This window comes from Cyprinodon tularosa, unplaced genomic scaffold (assembly GCF_016077235.1).
Source record: "Cyprinodon tularosa strain WSP-4 unplaced genomic scaffold, ASM1607723v1 ctg1051, whole genome shotgun sequence".
Lineage (NCBI taxonomy): Eukaryota > Metazoa > Chordata > Actinopteri > Cyprinodontiformes > Cyprinodontidae > Cyprinodon > Cyprinodon tularosa.
In genome coordinates this window covers 59,650-78,026 of record NW_024037840.1, presented here as the reverse complement: position 1 = coordinate 78,026, position 18,377 = coordinate 59,650, and the positions used below count along the sequence as shown (strand labels likewise).

Here is an 18,377-nt window from a genome sequence, read left to right as displayed (position 1 = left end):
GGATTAACCAAGCAGAATAAAGCAGGAGGATGAAGTCCCTGCTGCTGGAGTAATGAGTCTGACAGCTATTCCCCTCCTGCTGCTGCCGCCGTCACTCCCAGACCAGCCTGTGGTGTCTGTGATGACAGCTGCTCCCCCCCCCCCTTGGTGTGTGTGGATCAGTATAATTGGCCTGCTGTTGACCCTCTGGTAACAGCGTGCCGACCGGATGCTTCTTGGGGGGGGGGGGGGGGGGGGGGTACTGGGTACTGCGTCCAGGGTCTGTGGTTCTGAATCTACTTTATTCAGTATTTCTTTCACTCTGTGTCTCCTGCAGCGCTTAGAGAATAAAATCAATAAATACAAAATACCAGAATAAATCAGTTCAGACTAATAGTTTAATTTTATTCATTCAGTCTAAATATTATGATAGAAAAACATTAATAAACATAAACTCTGATGCCAGGATGAGGAAAGAACTTTAGTTCCTGCAGCAGCAGGGAATGCTGGGATTATGTCACGTTTTTCCATCTTGCTGAGTTACACTATTAGCTTCTGGCTAATAAGGCTAACTCTCCTAGCATGAATGTTTACTCCATTGTTCTCCATGTTTCCTTCTCTCTCTTGTTTATTCATTCAACACATTTGAAAACAGTCCACCATGTTGATTCTATTCCGTTTATTTCTATAGCACCAATTCACAACACATGTCATCTCAAGGTGCTTTCCAGTTCACCAGATTGATTCAAAGTTTTCTATCTAAGGAAAACCAGCTGATTGCATCGACTCATTGACTCTTCAGCAATCCCTCACACTAAGCATGCTTGTAGCGACAGTGGAGAGGAAAAACTCCCTTTGAACAGGAAGAAACCTCCAGCAGAACCAGGCTCAGTGTGAGCGGCCATCTGCTGAGGCCCACTGGGGTTCAAGGAGACAGAAGCAGACATAGAAAAAGAAGCATAGATACAAAAGGCAACTGTCAACCAGCTCCACAGGCGGCCCCGTCCAGGAAACACACAGCCAGGCAGACGAGCTCCGAGCCAGCTCCCATGTCAGAGGATGAAGAGAGCACATCCAGTTAGTCACAGTCAGAGAAACAGGACTACACTGGAAAACAGGCCAAGCTCCAGCATCTAGAAACAAAGGTGTTGATGGCAGCAGCACAGCTGATATTTCTCTCCAGGATGGAGTCACAGCCAAACAGGAACAGACCAGATGAAGCTACTATGAGAAAAAGCAGAGAGAGCAGAACGTTAGAGATTGAACTAACAGATTCTGCAGAGTGGGAGAATAGAGATAGAATGAAGCAGAATGATGAAAAAGGGGTCCGTATGTCCTCCAGCAGTCTAAGCCTATAGCAGCAGAACTATAGAGATAGCTAAGGATAACCTGAGCCACTCTAACTAGAAGCTTTATCAAAGATAGCCTGTAAATAGCCTCTAGTTAGCTGATTCCTGGTTGATGGGACAGGTGTTGTGAATGAAACCGTGCCCAGCTTGATGTTTGTCTCTGAATGTGAGCATTGATGACTGAAAGACATCTTCTGCCTCCATTTATCTGTTTACTACAGTCTGTTGAATTCATGATAATGTGGATTTAAAGACATTTCAATTAGTGGAAAAAAATGCAGGGCAGAATATAAAAAAAAAGTCTAATCAACCAAAACTTTCGCGACCCCCATGCAGTACCTCCGTGGACCCCCTAGGGGGTGCAGACCCCCTGTTGAGGACCTCCGCTCTAGGTAGAATCCAGTTAGCCTCTAAAAGCAAAGATGGATGTCGGGCATGGAAAAAAAGCTGCAACAACCGGTGCCTCAAATCAGTCGTCTTTATAATAACCAGGCGGTCGTTTAACTCTAGTTTACATAGATCATTTTATAAATAGTATTTATTAGTCCGTGTAGGATTATATATAGATCTATATATTGCTGCAGTAGCATTTTAATGCAGTGAACATTTAATCCAGAATACAGGTGGTGCAGTGTGGGGTTAATGCATTTAACCCAGAATACAGGTGGTGCAGTGTGGGGTTAATGGATCTAATCTAGAATACAGGTGATGCAGTGTAGGGTTAATTCATTTAATCTAGAATACAGGTGGTGCAGTGTGGGGTTAATGCATTTAATCTAGAATACAGGTGGTGCAGTGTGGGGTTAATGGATTTAATCTAGAATACAGGTGGTGGAGCGTTGGGTTAATGGATTTAATCTAGAATACAGGTGGTGCAGTGTGGGGTTAATGCATTTAACCCAGAATACAGGTGGTGCAGTGTGGGGTTAATGGATCTAATCTAGAATACAGGTGATGCAGTGTGGGGTTAATGCATTTAATCTAGAATACAGGTGGTGCAGTGTGGGGTTAATGCATTTAATCTAGAATACAGGTGGTGCAGTGTGGGGTTAATGGATTTAATCTAGAATACAGGTGGTAGCAGTGTTGGGTTAATGGCATTTAACCTAGAATACAGGTGGTGCAGTGTGGGGTTAATGGATCTAATCTAGAATACAGGTGATGCAGTGTGGGGTTAATGCATTTAATCTAGAATACAGGTGGTGCAGTGTGGGGTTAATGCATTTAATCTAGAATACAGGTGGTGCAGTGTGGGGTTAATGGATTTAATCTAGAATACAGGTGGTAGAGCGTTGGGTTAATGGATTTAATCTAGAATACAGGTGGTGCAGTGTGGGGTTAATGCATTTAATCTAGAATACAGGTGGTACAGTTTGGGGTTAATGCATTTAATCTAGAATACAGGTGGTGCAGTGTGGGGTTAATGCATTTAATCTAGAATACAGGTGGTGCAGCGTGGGGTTAATGGATTTCATCTAGAATACAGGTGGTGCAGTGTCGGGTTAATGGATTTAATCTAGAATACAGGTGGTGCAGTGTGGGGTTAATGGATTTAATCTAGAATACAGGTGGTGCAGTGTCGGGTTAATGCATTTAATCTAGAATACAGGTGGTGCAGTGTGGGGTTAATGGATTTAATCTAGAAAACAGGTGGTGTAGTGTGGGGTTAATGCATTTAATCTAGAATACAGGTGGTGCAGTGTGGGGTTAATGGATTTAATCTAGAATACAGGTGGTGCAGTGTCGGGTTAATGCATTTAATCCAGAATACAGGTGGTGCAGCGTGGGGTTAATGGATTTAATCTAGAATACAGGTGGTGCAGTGTGGGGTTAATGGATTTAATCTAGAATACAGGTGGTGCAGTGTCGGGTTAATGCATTTAATCTAGAATACAGGTGGTGCAGTGTCGGGTTAATGGATTTAATCTAGAATACAGGTGGTGCAGTGTGGGGTTAATGCATTTAATCTAGAATACAGGTGGTGCAGTGTCGGGTTAATGGATTTAATCTAGAATACAGGTGGTGCAGTGTAGGGTTAATGGATTTGATCTAGAATACAGGTGGTGCAGTGTGGGGTTAATGGATGTAATCTAGAATACAGTTGGTGCAGTGTCAGGTTAAATTATTTAATCTAGAATACAGGTGGTGCAGTGTCAGGTTAAATTATTTAATCTAGAATACAGGTGGTGCAGTGTCAGGTTAAATTATTTAATCTAGAATACAGGTGGTGCAGTGTGGGGTTAATGGATTTAATCCAGCTAATTAGCTATAAATTATCTTCAATCCTTCTCCAGGCTTCGGATAAGAGGTGTTGATATTCTGTATAATTACTGCTTTATGTAAACAGTCAAAGAAGTTAATTTAATTCCCACAATAGAAAGACGCAGAGTGGGGTGGAGTGTCCACACACTCCCACTGTGTGGGTAATTAGCAGTAAACACAGCAGGCTGAGTGGGAGTGGGCTAATGGAGAAGGACTGGTGTTAATACCAGTGTATGAGGAGAGAGAGGGAAGGATCAAAGGACCCGTCGGTTAGCGTGGAGAGATAATCTGTTTGATCGCTCAGAAATAAGGAGTCAGCAAACGAGTGGCGTTTTTCCCAGGAAGGCTGTAGATGTTCCGGGTTCCGCTCCTTCATCTCTGCAGTAATAAAGCCGGACTCTGTGGACGTTTCCTTAATGGCTCTGAGCTGCTGGCATGGAGCGGGCTGAGAGATTAGAGCAGAGATTATGGTCGCTCTCGCTCAATGAGACACACATGGTGGCTGACAGGTGATGCTTGTTAATGAAGCTTTTCTCTGGAGCTCACAGGAGCGTTCATGCTGGGGGGGTCCAGCTGCTGCCGGCTTTATTCCAGCCGATCCGGAGCTGCAACATTCAGCGGCTCTGAGTTAAAGCCAATCTGTCTCTCCTTTGATTTCCTCCCATTAGTCCAGGATGGCCTGATGGAGAGATGAACTGCAGTAAATTCTGAACCTGGAAAGGTCTGGAAATGGGAACCTGGAGCCTGGAAAATAAAGACTTTAAAGTTGGAAAGTAAGCAGGAATCCTGGAAGCTCCAGATTAACCAGTTTGATCACAAAATAATGAAGCAAAACTTTCTGTCGCCCCAGAAAAGTGGAGGCCCAGCATGTTGCCGTGGTTACAGGAGCTCATCTGGTTTTCAATGAGGACTAGTTCCTCCCTGACCTTCCTGGTTAAAGACTGGGAGGCAGCAGGTCCAATCCTGACTGTCAGATTAACCCTAATCTGAGCCGTTCTTATTGGGGACAAAATAGACAAATAAAAGTCTAATGAATTCTGTCCAAACTGCACAGAAATAATAAATACCCATAAAATTGGTTTTATCTAAAACATGTCAGCTAGTCTCCAAATTCCCAATTTGAATTTCCTCAGATTGAAAACCACGACGCTCCAATCCGTCACTGATATTTACCCATCATGCCTCTGGGATTCATGCTCCTCTTCGCCTTCATGTCACTCGCTGTGACAGCAGAGGAGCCAATCACAGGCAGGTCTGTCCCTCCCTCAAAGGAGAGAGGTCAGAGCTCCAGAAACAGGAGGAGATGATGGAGGAGGAGGAGATGATGGAGGAGGAGGAGATGATGGAGGAGGAGGAGATGATGGAGGAGGAGGAGATGATGGAGGAGGAGGAGATGATGGAGGAGGAGGAGATGATGGAGGAGGAGGAGATGATGGAGGAGGAGGAGATGATAGCGCAGTAGGAGGAGGAGGAGCTGTGGGTGGACATGCTGGAGTCTCCTGCTGTTGTAGGTGTTTGTGCTCCAAATAAAAAGTGCCTGCTGACGTATCTGAGGCATCTTTAGGACACTCTCCGGCTCCTTCAGTCTCTGACGCCATGTTGTTTCAAGGCTCGGTCCAAGATGGACGCCAGCAGAGGAGCAGACCTCCAGTCCTCCTCCTGGATTCAGGAGATCAGGCCTTGGTCTGATGAACGGCTTCAGCCCAGATGAGTCCTCCGGTAGAAACAGGTGGGCGGGTCCCTCTGGGTGAAGGTTCATCCTAACGGAGGCAGCAGCTGGATTAGGATTACGTTTAGTCCCTCTGTTGTTTGTGGAGGGTCGGTTCCTCCTCTCTCCATCAGTCGCTGGTTTCCCTCCAGCTGCTGGCAGCTCTGGAGCTGCTCCTGTTTCTGGACCGGATCCAGAGCGGTAATGCAGTCCTGCCTTCAGACGCTAACCCTCAGTGTCAGCCATTGTTAGTCTGTGTTCACATGGGCTCTGGCTGATGTCCATCCAGCTGTCACCTCCTCTCATCATTTAAAGCTCTGTGGGTTTAAACGGCTCTGCTGCCTACAGTCGCTCTGTGCTTCATGTTTGCAGTCCTGTTAAATGCTGCAGGATTCTGTTGGCAGCGACGGACCATTGTTTGATTCCTTCTACTGCGCCTGAATATTAAGTGCTGAGGCTGCCTGATTATTTCAGGGAGGGAGGCGGCTTTAACCGAGCAATTACAGAAAAACACGTCCCTATAAACCAGCAGAACACTGCGAAAAACCATCAGAAATAAGTACAAACTCCTTAAATTAAGTGTATTTACCCTTAATTTGAGCAGGTAAATAAGATTATTCGCTAATAAGATGAATATTTATAATCTCAAATTAAGATAATTAGATAATATGCACCTGAAATAAAACAACGCAGTTTTAAATGAAAATTGTCTTTTTCTTTTGATAAAGTTTCTCACTCCTCCTCAGTCCAAGAAAAAATGATTTGTTGAGAATTAAATTGTTTTTGCAGTGAAGCGGTAATAATCTCAGATTAAGAGTTTAACCAGAGAACAACTGTTACTGTTAGCGCCTGGTCAGCTGATAGCTGGTAGATAAACTCATATAGATTATCTATACGCTAAAATCTACTGAATTTGTTTGTTGGTTTTATATTAAAAAATTTTTAATGGTTTAACTTCAATAACATTTAAAATACATAAAAAGGAAAGGCGAAAAAAAATGGCCGATCTGGCCTGCAGAGGCGCAATGTGGCACCTCTGACATCACTTCCTGTCAGGCTGGGTGTTTATAATCTATCAGGAACGCTCTGTGAGGGTCCAGCTTCCTGCCGTGACGCTACGCTACGATTGGCTGAACGTTGCCACATGGTGGAAAACATCTTGGTTGCCCAGACAACGATAATAACATCACACAGCGTCCGTGTGTCGAGTCGGGAGCATCTGTAGCGTTAGCGTGTCTAATGACCGATAAAGTTTGACCTGATTGAAAACAAAACTGAAAAAATCTGTTTCTGGAACAAAGTAACTGTTGAACCGTGATATAAACAGCTGGGTAGCGCTGTGGCTAACAGGTTAGCCTCTTTTAGCTGTGGCTAGCTGTGGCTAACAGGTTAGCCTCTTTTAGCTGTGGCTAGATGTAGCTAACAGGTTAGCCTCTTTTAGCTGTGGCTAGCTGTAGCTAACAGGTTAGCCTCTTTTAGCTGTGGCTAGATGTAGCTAACAGGTTAGCCTCTTTTAGCTGTGGCTAGCTGTAGCTAACAGGTTAGCCTCTTGTAGCTGTGGCTAGCTGTGGCTAACAGGTTAGCGCCTCTTTTGGCTGTGGCTAGCTGTAGCTAACAGGTTAGCACCTCTTTTAGCTGTGGCTACCTGTAGCTAACAGGTTAGCGCCTCTTTTGGCTGTGGCTAGCTGTAGCTAACAGGTTAGCGCCTCTTTTAGCTGTGGCTAGCTGTAGCTAACAGGTTAGTGCCTCTTTTAGCTGTGGCTAGATGTAGCTAACAGGTTAGCCTCTTTTAGCTGTGGCTAGCTGTAGCTAACAGGTTAGCCTCTTTTAGCTGTGGCTAGATGTAGCTAACAGGTTAGCCTCTTTTAGCTGTGGCTAGCTGTAGCTAACAGGTTAGCCTCTTTTAGCTGTGGCTAGATGTAGCTAACAGGTTAGCCTCTTTTAGCTGTGGCTAGCTGTAGCTAACAGGTTAGCCTCTTTTAGCTGTGGCTAGATGTAGCTAACAGGTTAGCCTCTTTTAGCTGTGGCTAGCTGTAGCTAACAGGTTAGCCTCTTTTAGCTGTGGCTAGATGTAGCTAACAGGTTAGCCTCTTTTAGCTGTGGCTAGCTATAGCTAACAGGTTAGCCTCTTGTAGCTGTGGCTAGCTGTGGCTAACAGGTTAGCGCCTCTTTTGGCTGTGGCTAGCTGTAGCTAACAGGTTAGCACCTCTTTTAGCTGTGGCTACCTGTAGCTAACAGGTTAGCACCTCTTTTGGCTGTGGCTAGCTGTAGCTAACAGGTTAGCGCCTCTTTTAGCTGTGGCTAGCTGTAGCTAACAGGTTAGCGCCTCTTTTAGCTGTGGCTAGATGTAGCTAACAGGTTAGCCTCTTTTAGCTGTGGCTAGCTGTAGCTAACAGGTTAGCGCCTCTTTTAGTTGTGGCTAGATGTAGCTAACAGGTTAGCCTCTTTTAGCTGTGGCTAGCTGTAGCTAACAGGTTAGCACCTCTTTTGGCTGTGGCTAGCTGTAGCTAACAGGTTAGCGCCTCTTTTAGCTGTGGCTACCTGTAGCTAACAGGTTAGCGCCTCTTTTAGCTGTGGCTAGATGTAGCTAACAGGTTAGCCTCTTTTAGTTGTGGCTAGCTGTAGCTAACAGGTTAGCCTCTTTTAGCTGTGGCTAGCTGTAGCTAACAGGTTAGTCTCTTTTAGCTGTGGCTAGCTGTAGCTAACAGGTTAGCCTCTTTTAGTTGTGGTTAGCTGTAGCTAACAGGTTAGCCTCTTTTAGCTGTGGCTAGCTGTAGCTAACAGGTTAGTCTCTTTTAGCTGTGGCTAGCTGTAGCTAACAGGTTAGCCTCTTTTAGCTCGCTCAGTTAGCCTGATTAAGCTACACTACTTTTAACTTCATATAAACAACCGTTCGTTTTCTAATAGCTGTTGTTTTATTTGTCTAAAATCTCGATGGTCATTTATTAACACGTTCCAATTTTTTCACATCTTAATAAAAATAATAAAGATAAGCTGAGGCTTTTAGTGTCTCCTTGTTAACTAGCAGAAAGCAGGACTTTCCTTCAAAACCGACAATGATTGTTTTCTACTTTCTGCTGCTTTAGATCACAGATGAAACGTTAAATAATAGCAAATAAAGGGAATAATATGTTGAGAAGAGATTTGATTCTTAAGAAACAGGAGCAATAAAGTTTGTCCGAGTGGAGTTGCCATATTATGATGTCATAAGAAGGGGCGGGCCCCGATCAGACCTTTAGTGCTGGAGGTCCATGTTAGTAGGCTGACAGCCCAGCTAGCATGCTACTGCTTATATAACAAACTGGATAAGGGTATAAATCTATATAAGTTAAAGGAAAGCAGCTATCTGTGGGTATAGCATGCTAACACTAGTGCTAGATAATTAAAGGGCAACTCACCCCCTTCCTGGGCCGGTCTCTGTGCCTAGAGGTGTGTTCACAGCGAGAGCTCAGGATCAGAAGTTAAGAACGTTACAGAAAAATAACCAAACGTCAGATTTATCGAAAAGATCGTCATTTAGGAAGGAAGTTCCTCATTTGACTTTATAACATCTTCACTGGGTTTTTTTCTGTGATGATTAGGAGCCGTCCTCAGACTGAGATGAATAGCTGCCATGTTTTCGTCATAAAAATGAAACCAGAAATCCAGCAGCTCAGGTTCCTAAACAGTTTTTATTCGCTCTAGAAAGATGGCGGGCAGAGAGCGATAGCATCAAATGGATGAAGCGAACGAGGGCAGGCTGCCGGGGGGGGGTGGGGGGGTGAATAAAGATTGAGCTGTCAGGACACTGATTTACTGATGGGGGGGGATCAATAAGGAGGAAACCATGAAGGAAAAGGGAGGAGGAGGGATGAAGAGCGAGCGGAGGAGTCTGGGACGAGCGAGTTGGGGGCCAGTCACCTGTGGTCGGCCATGTTGAAGTGATTTATACGGAGGCTTTGTTTCACTGGGAAGCCTTTCAGTGTCGCTCTCCTGGGTTTGATCCTTCCTTCCCTGAAGGCCCCGCCTGCTTCCAGGGCCCCGCCTACTGCGACGCCCCGAACAACACGGGGCCTAACCCTCAGCTCAGCCTCTGCTGTCCTCCCACGGCCCAGCTTTGCTTTGACTAGGCCGCTGTGACGCATTAATGATGTCCCTGAAGGCATCATCGGTGTTAGGCTGAACACCTGGAGGTTCACCAGTGAGACGGGCTGACAGTGGCCTAGTCAAAGTCCAGATATAAAACCAAGTGAGAACAGACGCTCATCTCTATCCAGTCTGAGGCAGATAAAGAAAAGAACATTTATGGGTGAAATTGGGAAAATATCAGAGGGTAGGAAAACTTTTTGTTTTATTTTTATTATAATTTTTTTTTTTTAAAAGGAAATTTTTTTAAAAAGCATTTAAGATCAAAGAGCAATCGATAATTTCAAAGAAACATTTTGTAGAAAATGTCAAAAACTGCTAATAATCCTGATTCATTCACATTTAAATGAATCCTGGAATAAAGGAAGGAAGCAGGTGGAAAACATCCAGACTTTCTCTGAGGTTCCTGAACCCAACATCAGGGCTGCTCCTCCTCCAGTCGTTCCACATCGTTCCTTCAGGCAGAAGCTGAACGAGGCTCTGACTGAACAAACCGCCTCTCTGATCTCCATGAAAGCCTTTTAGCTGCAGCGCCATCAAAGGCCTGCAGAGATGACGGCGCCGGATCCTCCGCCGCATGAAGGACACGAACAATGAAAGCAAAGACAGGAAGGAGGAGTTAGCCAGCAGAGGATGGCGGGTCCTGCTGGAGGGCAGGTCCACCTCAGAAGGTTCCAGGATTCAGCATTTCAAGGTTCTGATCCTCAATCTGCTGCAGGAAACAGTGGAGCTGATCAAAGACAGGAAGAGGCGTTGGATTGGCGGCCATGGTGGTCTTCAAGGCCAACAGGAAGAACTGTTCAACAAAACGTTCATTTGGAAGGTCTCAGGTCCTGGAAGGCCTCAGGTCCTGGAAGGTCTCAGGTCCTGGAAGGTCTCAGGTCCTGGAAGGTCTCAGGTCCTGGAAGGCCTCAGGTCCTGGAAGGTCTCAGGTCCTGGAAGGTCTCAGGTCCTGGAAGGCCTCAGGTCCTGGAAGGTCTCAGGTCCTGGAAAGTCTCAGGTCCTGGAAGGCCTCAGGTCCTGGAAGGTCTCGGGTCCTGGAAGGTCTCGGGTCCTGGAAAGCATCAGGTCCTGGAAGGCCTCGGGTCCTGGAAGGTCTCGGGTCCTGGAAAGCATCAGGTCCTGGAAGGCCTCAGGTCCTGGAAGGTCTCAGGTCCTGGAAGGCCTCAGGTCCTGGAAGGTCTCAGGTCCTGGATGGTCTCCAGGTTGTTTGGTTGTTGGCTGAAGGCTCCCTCCAGGGATGCCTGCTCTCTCAGGTGAAAGGGCGCAGAACCATCGGATCTCCTGATTTAACGGATTAAATTCAGAAAGAGCCAAAATAAGCCTGGAGTCATGAGGTATGGGCATTTTATACATCAGGTACACGCATTGATTCATGTAGTGTTTAGGGTTATGGTTTAGATGTGCTTCAGTGAAACTAAACTAAAAACTGAAGAGCTGGAAGATTAAAGCCAGAAATCCTGGGTTAGCATTAGCAATGTTAGCAGAGGTAGCAGAGTTAGCATCTTTAGCAAGGTTAGCAGTGTTGCCAGCTTTAACAGGGTTAGCAGTGTTAGCATCTTTAACAGGGTTAGCAGGGTTAGCATCTTTAACAGGGTTAGCAGGGTTAGCATCTTTAACAGGGTTAGCAGGGTTAGCATCTTTAACAGGGTTAACAGAGTTAGCAGCTTTAACAGAGTTAGCAGGGTTAGAAGGGTTAGCATCTTTAGCAGGGTTAGCATCTTTAGCAGGGTTAGCAGTTTTAACAGAGTTCCGTCCACAGTCTCCTGCAGTCTGTCCAGCTGCTGTGGACGGCAGATAAATGTGAGGAACAGATCAGAACTGGTTCTGATGGAGAACATTGAACCGGTCCAGGGTGGTGAACAGCACCTGGTCGGTTCTGGTCCAGTTGAGCTTGTCTTCATCAGGATGCGTTGATCTCTGCCTGCGGCTGTCTTCTAACGTCTGTCTTTTTCTCCTGCTCTGTCCACAGCCTCAGATGCTTCGTCCTCTTCCTCCCTGTCATCATCGAGTCCGAACTTTGTGGACTTCAGCTTCAGCCTGGAGCCTCAGGACACGGTAACGGTGCGAGGCGGCGTGCTGCAGCTGGACTGCCAGGCCCAAACGGACGCGGCGGCGGGACCTCCGTCCATCAAGTGGCGTAAAGACGGAGTGCTGCTGAGCACGGTGGTGGACGAGAGGCGAACACAGCTGGAAAACGGAACGCTGATGGTCCAGAACGTGGTCCACTCACGGCACCACCGGCCGGATGAAGGACAGTACCAGTGCCTGGCCACACTGGAAGGACTGGGGAGCATCGTGAGTCGGACCGCCAGGGTCACCGTGGCCGGTAAGACTCCTGTCCTGCTATTGGACGCTAGCTCATCTTAGCTGGCAGCGGCTGAGCTGTAGGGCGGCGTTGGACCACACCTTGACCCGCCCTTGGCGGTTCTGCCGCCGCGTCGGAGCGGTTTAACATTCTGCCTCTCTGCTCGCATCCATTTAATGGAGTCACCTGTAATGTCATTTCCAAAGTGCTCCGTGGCTTCAGATCAATACAGTTTATGGAGCACATTAATACAGCAGGAGGCTTAAGTGCTTCAGCAGCAGCTGGATGGAAGTTCACAGCTTTGGTCTCAACTAGCAGCAACATAATCTGCTCCCTGCTAGTTCACCTGGCCTGAGGAGAACACGGGCTTGGCGTGTCCGACACGGCGCCGCGCCTGTCGCTGAGCGCTACCAACACGGCAGCTGGTAATCCTGGAAAATGAGAGTTTAGAGCGTTGGGTTATTACAGCGTGTATTTTAATATAATCTATAATGTTCATCTAATCTTAAAGGTCCTCATCTTTAACCGTACATCCTTTGTTTCCACACTAAAGCCACCAGAGATAATCCCCTGGATTTAACCAGACTGGGATTAAACCTGAATCAGATGTTGGTTCCATCGGAGGGCCAGCCGTGTCAGGGAGGAGGTGGTCCAAGACTGACCCGAGTCCTGAACCCAAAGACCCGTAGACTGAGCCCAGTTCTAGAAGAACCTTTAGGTTCTACAGTTTGCAGCAGATAATCTGATTGTTTCTGCTGGATTAACGGCTTCAGACTAACTTTATAAACGTTTACAGCGTTTGTTCTGCGCTGCTGGGATCTGCTGATTCTAGAACACCTGCTGTAACCTGTGATAACGGCAGAGCTGCATTTAATCTGCTCATCTAAGCATCTTTTCTACGCCTTTGATTCAAAGCGCTCGGTTTCCACGGCGACTCCTCAGTTACAGATCTAGAACACACGGTTCTAACGGAGCAGAATTAAAGCTTCTAGTAGCGACGCTCTGCCAGAAGATTCACATCAAAACTTTAACTTTAAACACTAAACTGTTAAAAAACATTTTAATGACTTTAGTTGAGAAGTTATTCTATGTTTGAATTTCATTAAAAATCATCATCATCATCATCACCTCATCTCAGGTCACTTTATAGAAACAAATCAACCAGATCATCCAGTCAGATTGATTCAAAGTTTTCTATCTAAGGAAAACCAGCTGATTGCATCGACTCATTGACTCTTCAGCAATCCCTCACACTAAGCATGCTTGTAGCGACAGTGGAGAGGAAAAACTCCCTTTGAACAGGAAGAAACCTCCAGCAGAACCAGGCTCAGTGTGAGCGGCCATCTGCTGAGGCCCACTGGGGTTCAAGGAGACAGAAGCAGACATAGAAAAAGAAGCATAGATACAAAAGGCAACTGTCAACCAGCTCCACAGGCGGCCCCGTCCAGGAAACACACAGCCAGGCAGACGAGCTCCGAGCCAGCTCCCATGTCAGAGGATGAAGAGAGCACATCCAGTTAGTCACAGTCAGAGAAACAGGACTACACTGGAAAACAGGCCAAGCTCCAACATCTAGAAACAAAGGTGTTGATGGCAGCAGCACAGCTGATATTTCTCTCCAGGATGGAGTCACAGCCAAACAGGAACAGACCAGATGAAGCTACTATGAGAAAAAGCAGAGAGAGCAGAACGTTAGAGATTGAACTAACAGATTCTGCAGAGTGGGAGAATAGAGATAGAATGAAGCAGAATGATGAAAAAGGGGTCCCTATGTCCTCCAGCAGTCTAAGCCTATAGCAGCAGAACTATAGAGATAGCTCAGGATAACCTGAGCCTTGTTCCTGCAAAGACCAGCGTATCACCAGATCCTAATTAGCAGCTGACTCTGAGGATCTAGAATAGGAGAAAGGAAATCCTGATGGTCCCACGGTAAAAGCTTCCTGCCTGCTGGGTTGGTTACCACGGTTACTCTGAGTCGGTAAGGAAGATGGAGAAGACATCGTTGGCCTTTCAGAGGGTGGGATGAAATGAGCACAGGAAGCTGGATTAGCTACATAGCTGAGGGACCACAGAGCTAACTCTGGTTCTGCAGCTGCAGGCGGTTCTGTGATCCAAACAGGAGCAGACAGCAGCTGAACATCAGGCTCATTCACAGCAGCGTCGCCGTCGCCTCAGATATGTGATGATGTCAGAGAAGCTGAGGCTGCGGAGGACCTGCATGCAGGCGTCTTCAGGCTTTGCTCCGGTTTCACTGTCCAGGTCAGGTCCGACAGATTCAGTGTCTGACCTGAAACTGCTTTCATTGTTTTGAGGAAGCAGCTTCATCTTCTCTTTCTGTAATGACTTGAAATCCAGCTTTAGGAAACATTTGGCTGTTTATCGCGGTTATGATGGTTCCCGTAGATTTAAACGCATTATCTGATGCAGGGGGGGGGGGTATCTGAGAACCTGAGAACCTATCTAGACCGCAGATCTTTGAATTCATGATCTGTTACTAAATAACATAAAAGTTATTTCTAAAAATGATCAAATACATGAAACTATGTAAAGTTTTATCATCTTTAGCGATGGATCAGCGAATCAGAGATGCTAGTTAGCTCCTAGTTATGAAGACGTTTAGTTCAGTAGAAATGTGACGTAAAGGAGGTTTGAAGTGGAGCCGATGTTTCATTAATTCAGCATCACTGTTTGATCAGAACCTAAAACACCGACGCCGTCTGTTACATCAAAGACATTAACCCCCCCCCCCATCTTCCATTATTCCATCATTTTCATTTTTCTTCACTAAGTAAGAAAAGGAGCTGGAATAATAAATGAGCTTTGATTTTTTTAAAGCAACATTTTTTTAAATTTTCAATTTTTTAAATAGAATGTGTGCGTGGGGGGGGGGGGGGAGTATGGAGGGAAATGAGTGTCAAAATTCAATAAAACATTAAATCATTTTATCCCTCCATTCATTTTCCCTCAACTTTATCCCTCGGGTGGTGAGGGGGTGCTGGGGTCTATCTCCAGGAGAGGAGGGGTCCACCCTGGACAGAGAGGGGGGGTCCACCCTGGACAGAGAGGGGGGGTCCACCCTGGACAGAGAGGAGGAGGGGTCCACCCTGGACAGAGAGGAGGGGTCCACCCTGGACAGAGAGGAGGGGTCCACCCTGGACAGAGAGGGGGGGTCCACCCTGGACAGAGAGGAGGGATCCACCCTGGACAGAGAGGGGGGGTCCACCCTGGACAGAGAGGAGGGGTCCACCCTGGACAGAGAGGAGGGGTCCACCCTGGACAGAGAGGAGGGATCCACCCTGGACAGAGAGGGGGGGTCCACCCTGGACAGAGAGGAGGGGTCCACCCTGGACAGAGAGGAGGGATCCACCCTGGACAGAGAGGGGGGGTCCACCCTGGACAGAGAGGGGGGGTCCACCCTGGACAGAGAGGAGGGATCCACCCTGGACAGAGAGGGGGAGGGGTCCACCCTGGACAGAGAGGGGGGGTCCACCCTGGACAGAGAGGAGGGGTCCACCCTGGACAGAGAGGAGGGGGTCCACCCTGGACAGAGAGGGGGGGGTCCACCCTGGACAGAGAGGGGGAGGGGTCCACCCTGGACAGAGAGGAGGGGTCCACCCTGGACAGAGAGGGGGGGTCCACCCTGGACAGAGAGGAGGGGTCCACCCTGGACAGAGAGGGGGGGGTCCACCCTGGACAGAGAGGAGGGATCCACCCTGGACAGAGAGGGGGAGGGGTCCACCCTGGACAGAGAGGGGGGGTCCACCCTGGACAGAGAGGAGGGGTCCACCCTGGACAGAGAGGAGGGGTCCACCCTGGACAGAGAGGGGGGGTCCACCCTGGACAGAGAGGGGGGGTCCACCCTGGACAGAGAGGAGGGGTCCACCCTGGACAGAGAGGGGGGGTCCACCCTGGACAGAGAGGAGGGGTCCACCCTGGACAGAGAGGGGGGGTGTGTTGTTAAGTGTCAGTCAGAGGGAGGCGGAGGAAGCTGATTGGTCGGCAGCCTAAAGGAATGATAAATGATTTAGGAGAACAATGAGCAGAAAACACTGAACTCCTCTTCATGGTGTTTCTGCTGCTTCCTAACAGTCGTGACATTTTCCCAGAATGCTTTGCTTCAGAGAAGCTGCAGCGTTTGGCTGTCAGGCTGAAACAACCTGTCAGATTTCATTTTCCCATTAAACACAGTCTGAACGTGGCGAGGCCTGCTGCTCGCTTTCCATTTGATCTGATTCCATCATTTCATTGGGCGCCGCGTCTCAGAGCAACATGGAGGAGAAAATGACCAGCTTCTGTTAAAGTCCTCCACATCCTCCTGGAGGAGAGGAGGAGCCTCCTGTCGCTGTCAGATGGAAGTGCTCCTGCTCCTCCTCGTCTCTCCGTGTTTCCTCCTCCAGACCTGGTGCTCCATGCTGAGCTCCTCGTTCTCCTGGTGAATCGATGTTGGTTAGAAATGCAGCTCTGGGATCAGCTGGTTCTGCCTGGACTCCTGCGGTTCCTGCAGGAAGGACTGGAACCAGGCGGGCAAAGGCAGAATGTTTATTCTAGATATGAAGAATGTCGTTTTATTTAAAATAAAAAGTTATTGCAGATATCAGAAATATATATTCAGTAAAATAATAAATAACAAATGGCTTGCCATAGCCTGTTGTGACCACAATGACATTATGGGTTTATTTCTTGAATGGAACTGGATCAATCTGTGTTCGGAGCAGGAGTCTCAGCCGTGTGGCGCCAGGTTTTCCTTCCAACCAAGCAGTCGCTCCAGAATCATCTCATCATCTGACCAGGTGACCTTTTCTTCTTCTGTTGGTTGTGTTTTCAGGCCCGCTCAGGGTGATTGTTCCCACTGACTCGGTCTCCTCGTTCATCGGCGACACCGCCCTGCTGCGCTGCGAGGTCTCAGGCGACCCCACCCCCGTCATACGCTGGCAGAAGAACCGAGACGACCTGCCGCTGAACTTCCAACTCGAATCCCGGCTGGCGGTGCTGCCGTCCGGCTCTCTGCAGGTCAGCCGGGTCCAGCCGCCGGACTCGGCCACTTACCGCTGCCTGGCCGATAACCCCGGCAGCACCAGGACCGGTACGGACGCTGAACTCCGAGTTCTCCCAGGTAAGGAACCTGCTGGGAACTTTATCCCCACCTGGACGGGTCCAGAGAGGTCCACTGGTTCCACCAGACTCCTCCTGTTCTGCTGCGGTTCTGTGACTCAGTGCTGAGTCACCAAAGCTCAGCCAGTCTGAGATTTTCTGCTGGCCCACGTCCTCCTCCCTGAGCTGGACCTAGGAGGTTCTCCTGCAGTGGTTCCCAGTGGGGGAACTGGGAGGAACTGGGAGCACCCAGACGGGTCAATGCTGGCTTCAGCTGGTCACTGAGGAAGAAGAGCAGCTCCTTCAGATCCAGGTTCGGGTCTCAGGGTCTAATCAGAACCTCGGATAGCAGGCTGGAGCTGTCCTTCCACCAGAGAACCGTTAGCTGGTTGAACCAGTTTCCCAGTAGGTCCCCAGTCTCTCTCTGACCGTCCCACTGGCCCTGACGGTGGACAGCGGGTTCCTGATGGACCTGAAGCTTTTTATTTTAGGATGAACCTCTGATGTTCTTCCAGGTGCTGCTTCTCAGGCTGCTGTCATGGAGCAGGTGTCTCCTCTTGTTTTATTGGCAGAAACGCTCTGATGCGTTTCCATTTCTATCCTCCTGCTGCAGCAGTCAGCGCCTCACAGATGGAGCTCTGAATCATCTGAATCATCTGAATCATCTGAACCATCTGAATCATCTGAATCATCTGAATCATCTGAATCATCTGAATCATCTGAATCATCTGAATCATCTGAACCATCTGAATCATCTGAATCATCTGAATCATCTGAATCATCTGAATCATCTGAACCATCTGAATCATCTGAATCATCTGAATCATCTGAACCATCTGAATCATCTGAATCATCTGAATCATCTGAATCATCTGAATCATCTGAATCATCTGAATCATCTGAACCATCTGAATCATCTGAATCATCTGAATCATCTGAATCATCTGAATCATCTGAATCATCTGAATGATCTGAATGATCTGAATCATCTGAATCATCTGAATCAACTGAATGATCTGAATGATCTGAATCATCTGAATCATCTGAATCAACTGAATGATCTGAATCATCTGAATCATCTGAATCATCTGAATGATCTGAATCATCTGAATCATCTGAATCATCTTTGGTTTCTGCAGCTCCTTCCTCTCTGGAAATGTGCTGATTTACTCACTGGTCTCACTGGGTAGCTGACTGGTGACGGCGGCGTTGGCTGAGGCGTCTGCGGGACGTCAGGAGCTTCTTAGACCTGCATAGAAACAGCGTTAAGCTGTGATTAAAGCCGTCAGCCGTTGTTCCTCGACAGCTTCCAGCAGCTGCAGAGTCATAAAAGTCTTTTGTTGGGCTCCAGATATAGAGCGCTGTGGCTAAGCTTCTTTCTCCAGCTTTAGATAATCATTTGATGTAACCTATCATCAGCCGGTGCTTCAACCACAGATTTCCTGCTAACAACCACTTCTTCAAATGACCAGAAAGATCTTTGCTACTTTCCAGGTTTGGAAACGAGGAAAAATAGTAAAGATCCTTCGCCTCCAGATTATTAATAGAAAACAGC

At 47.6% G+C, this 18,377-nt stretch overlaps 1 protein-coding gene across 1 annotated transcript in view; it reads left to right on the top strand.

Annotated features, from left to right (window-relative positions):
• The window catches only part of LOC119783698 (netrin receptor DCC-like), a 126,658-nt gene that overhangs the window by 49,205 nt on the left and 59,076 nt on the right, over nucleotides 1–18,377 (top strand). Inside the window, exons 2-3 of the mRNA XM_038285340.1 lie at nucleotides 11,396–11,752; nucleotides 16,557–16,844. Of these exons, the coding sequence (XP_038141268.1) occupies nucleotides 11,396–11,752; nucleotides 16,557–16,844 (645 nt within the window). The remainder of the gene's footprint in view (nucleotides 1–11,395; nucleotides 11,753–16,556; nucleotides 16,845–18,377) is intronic.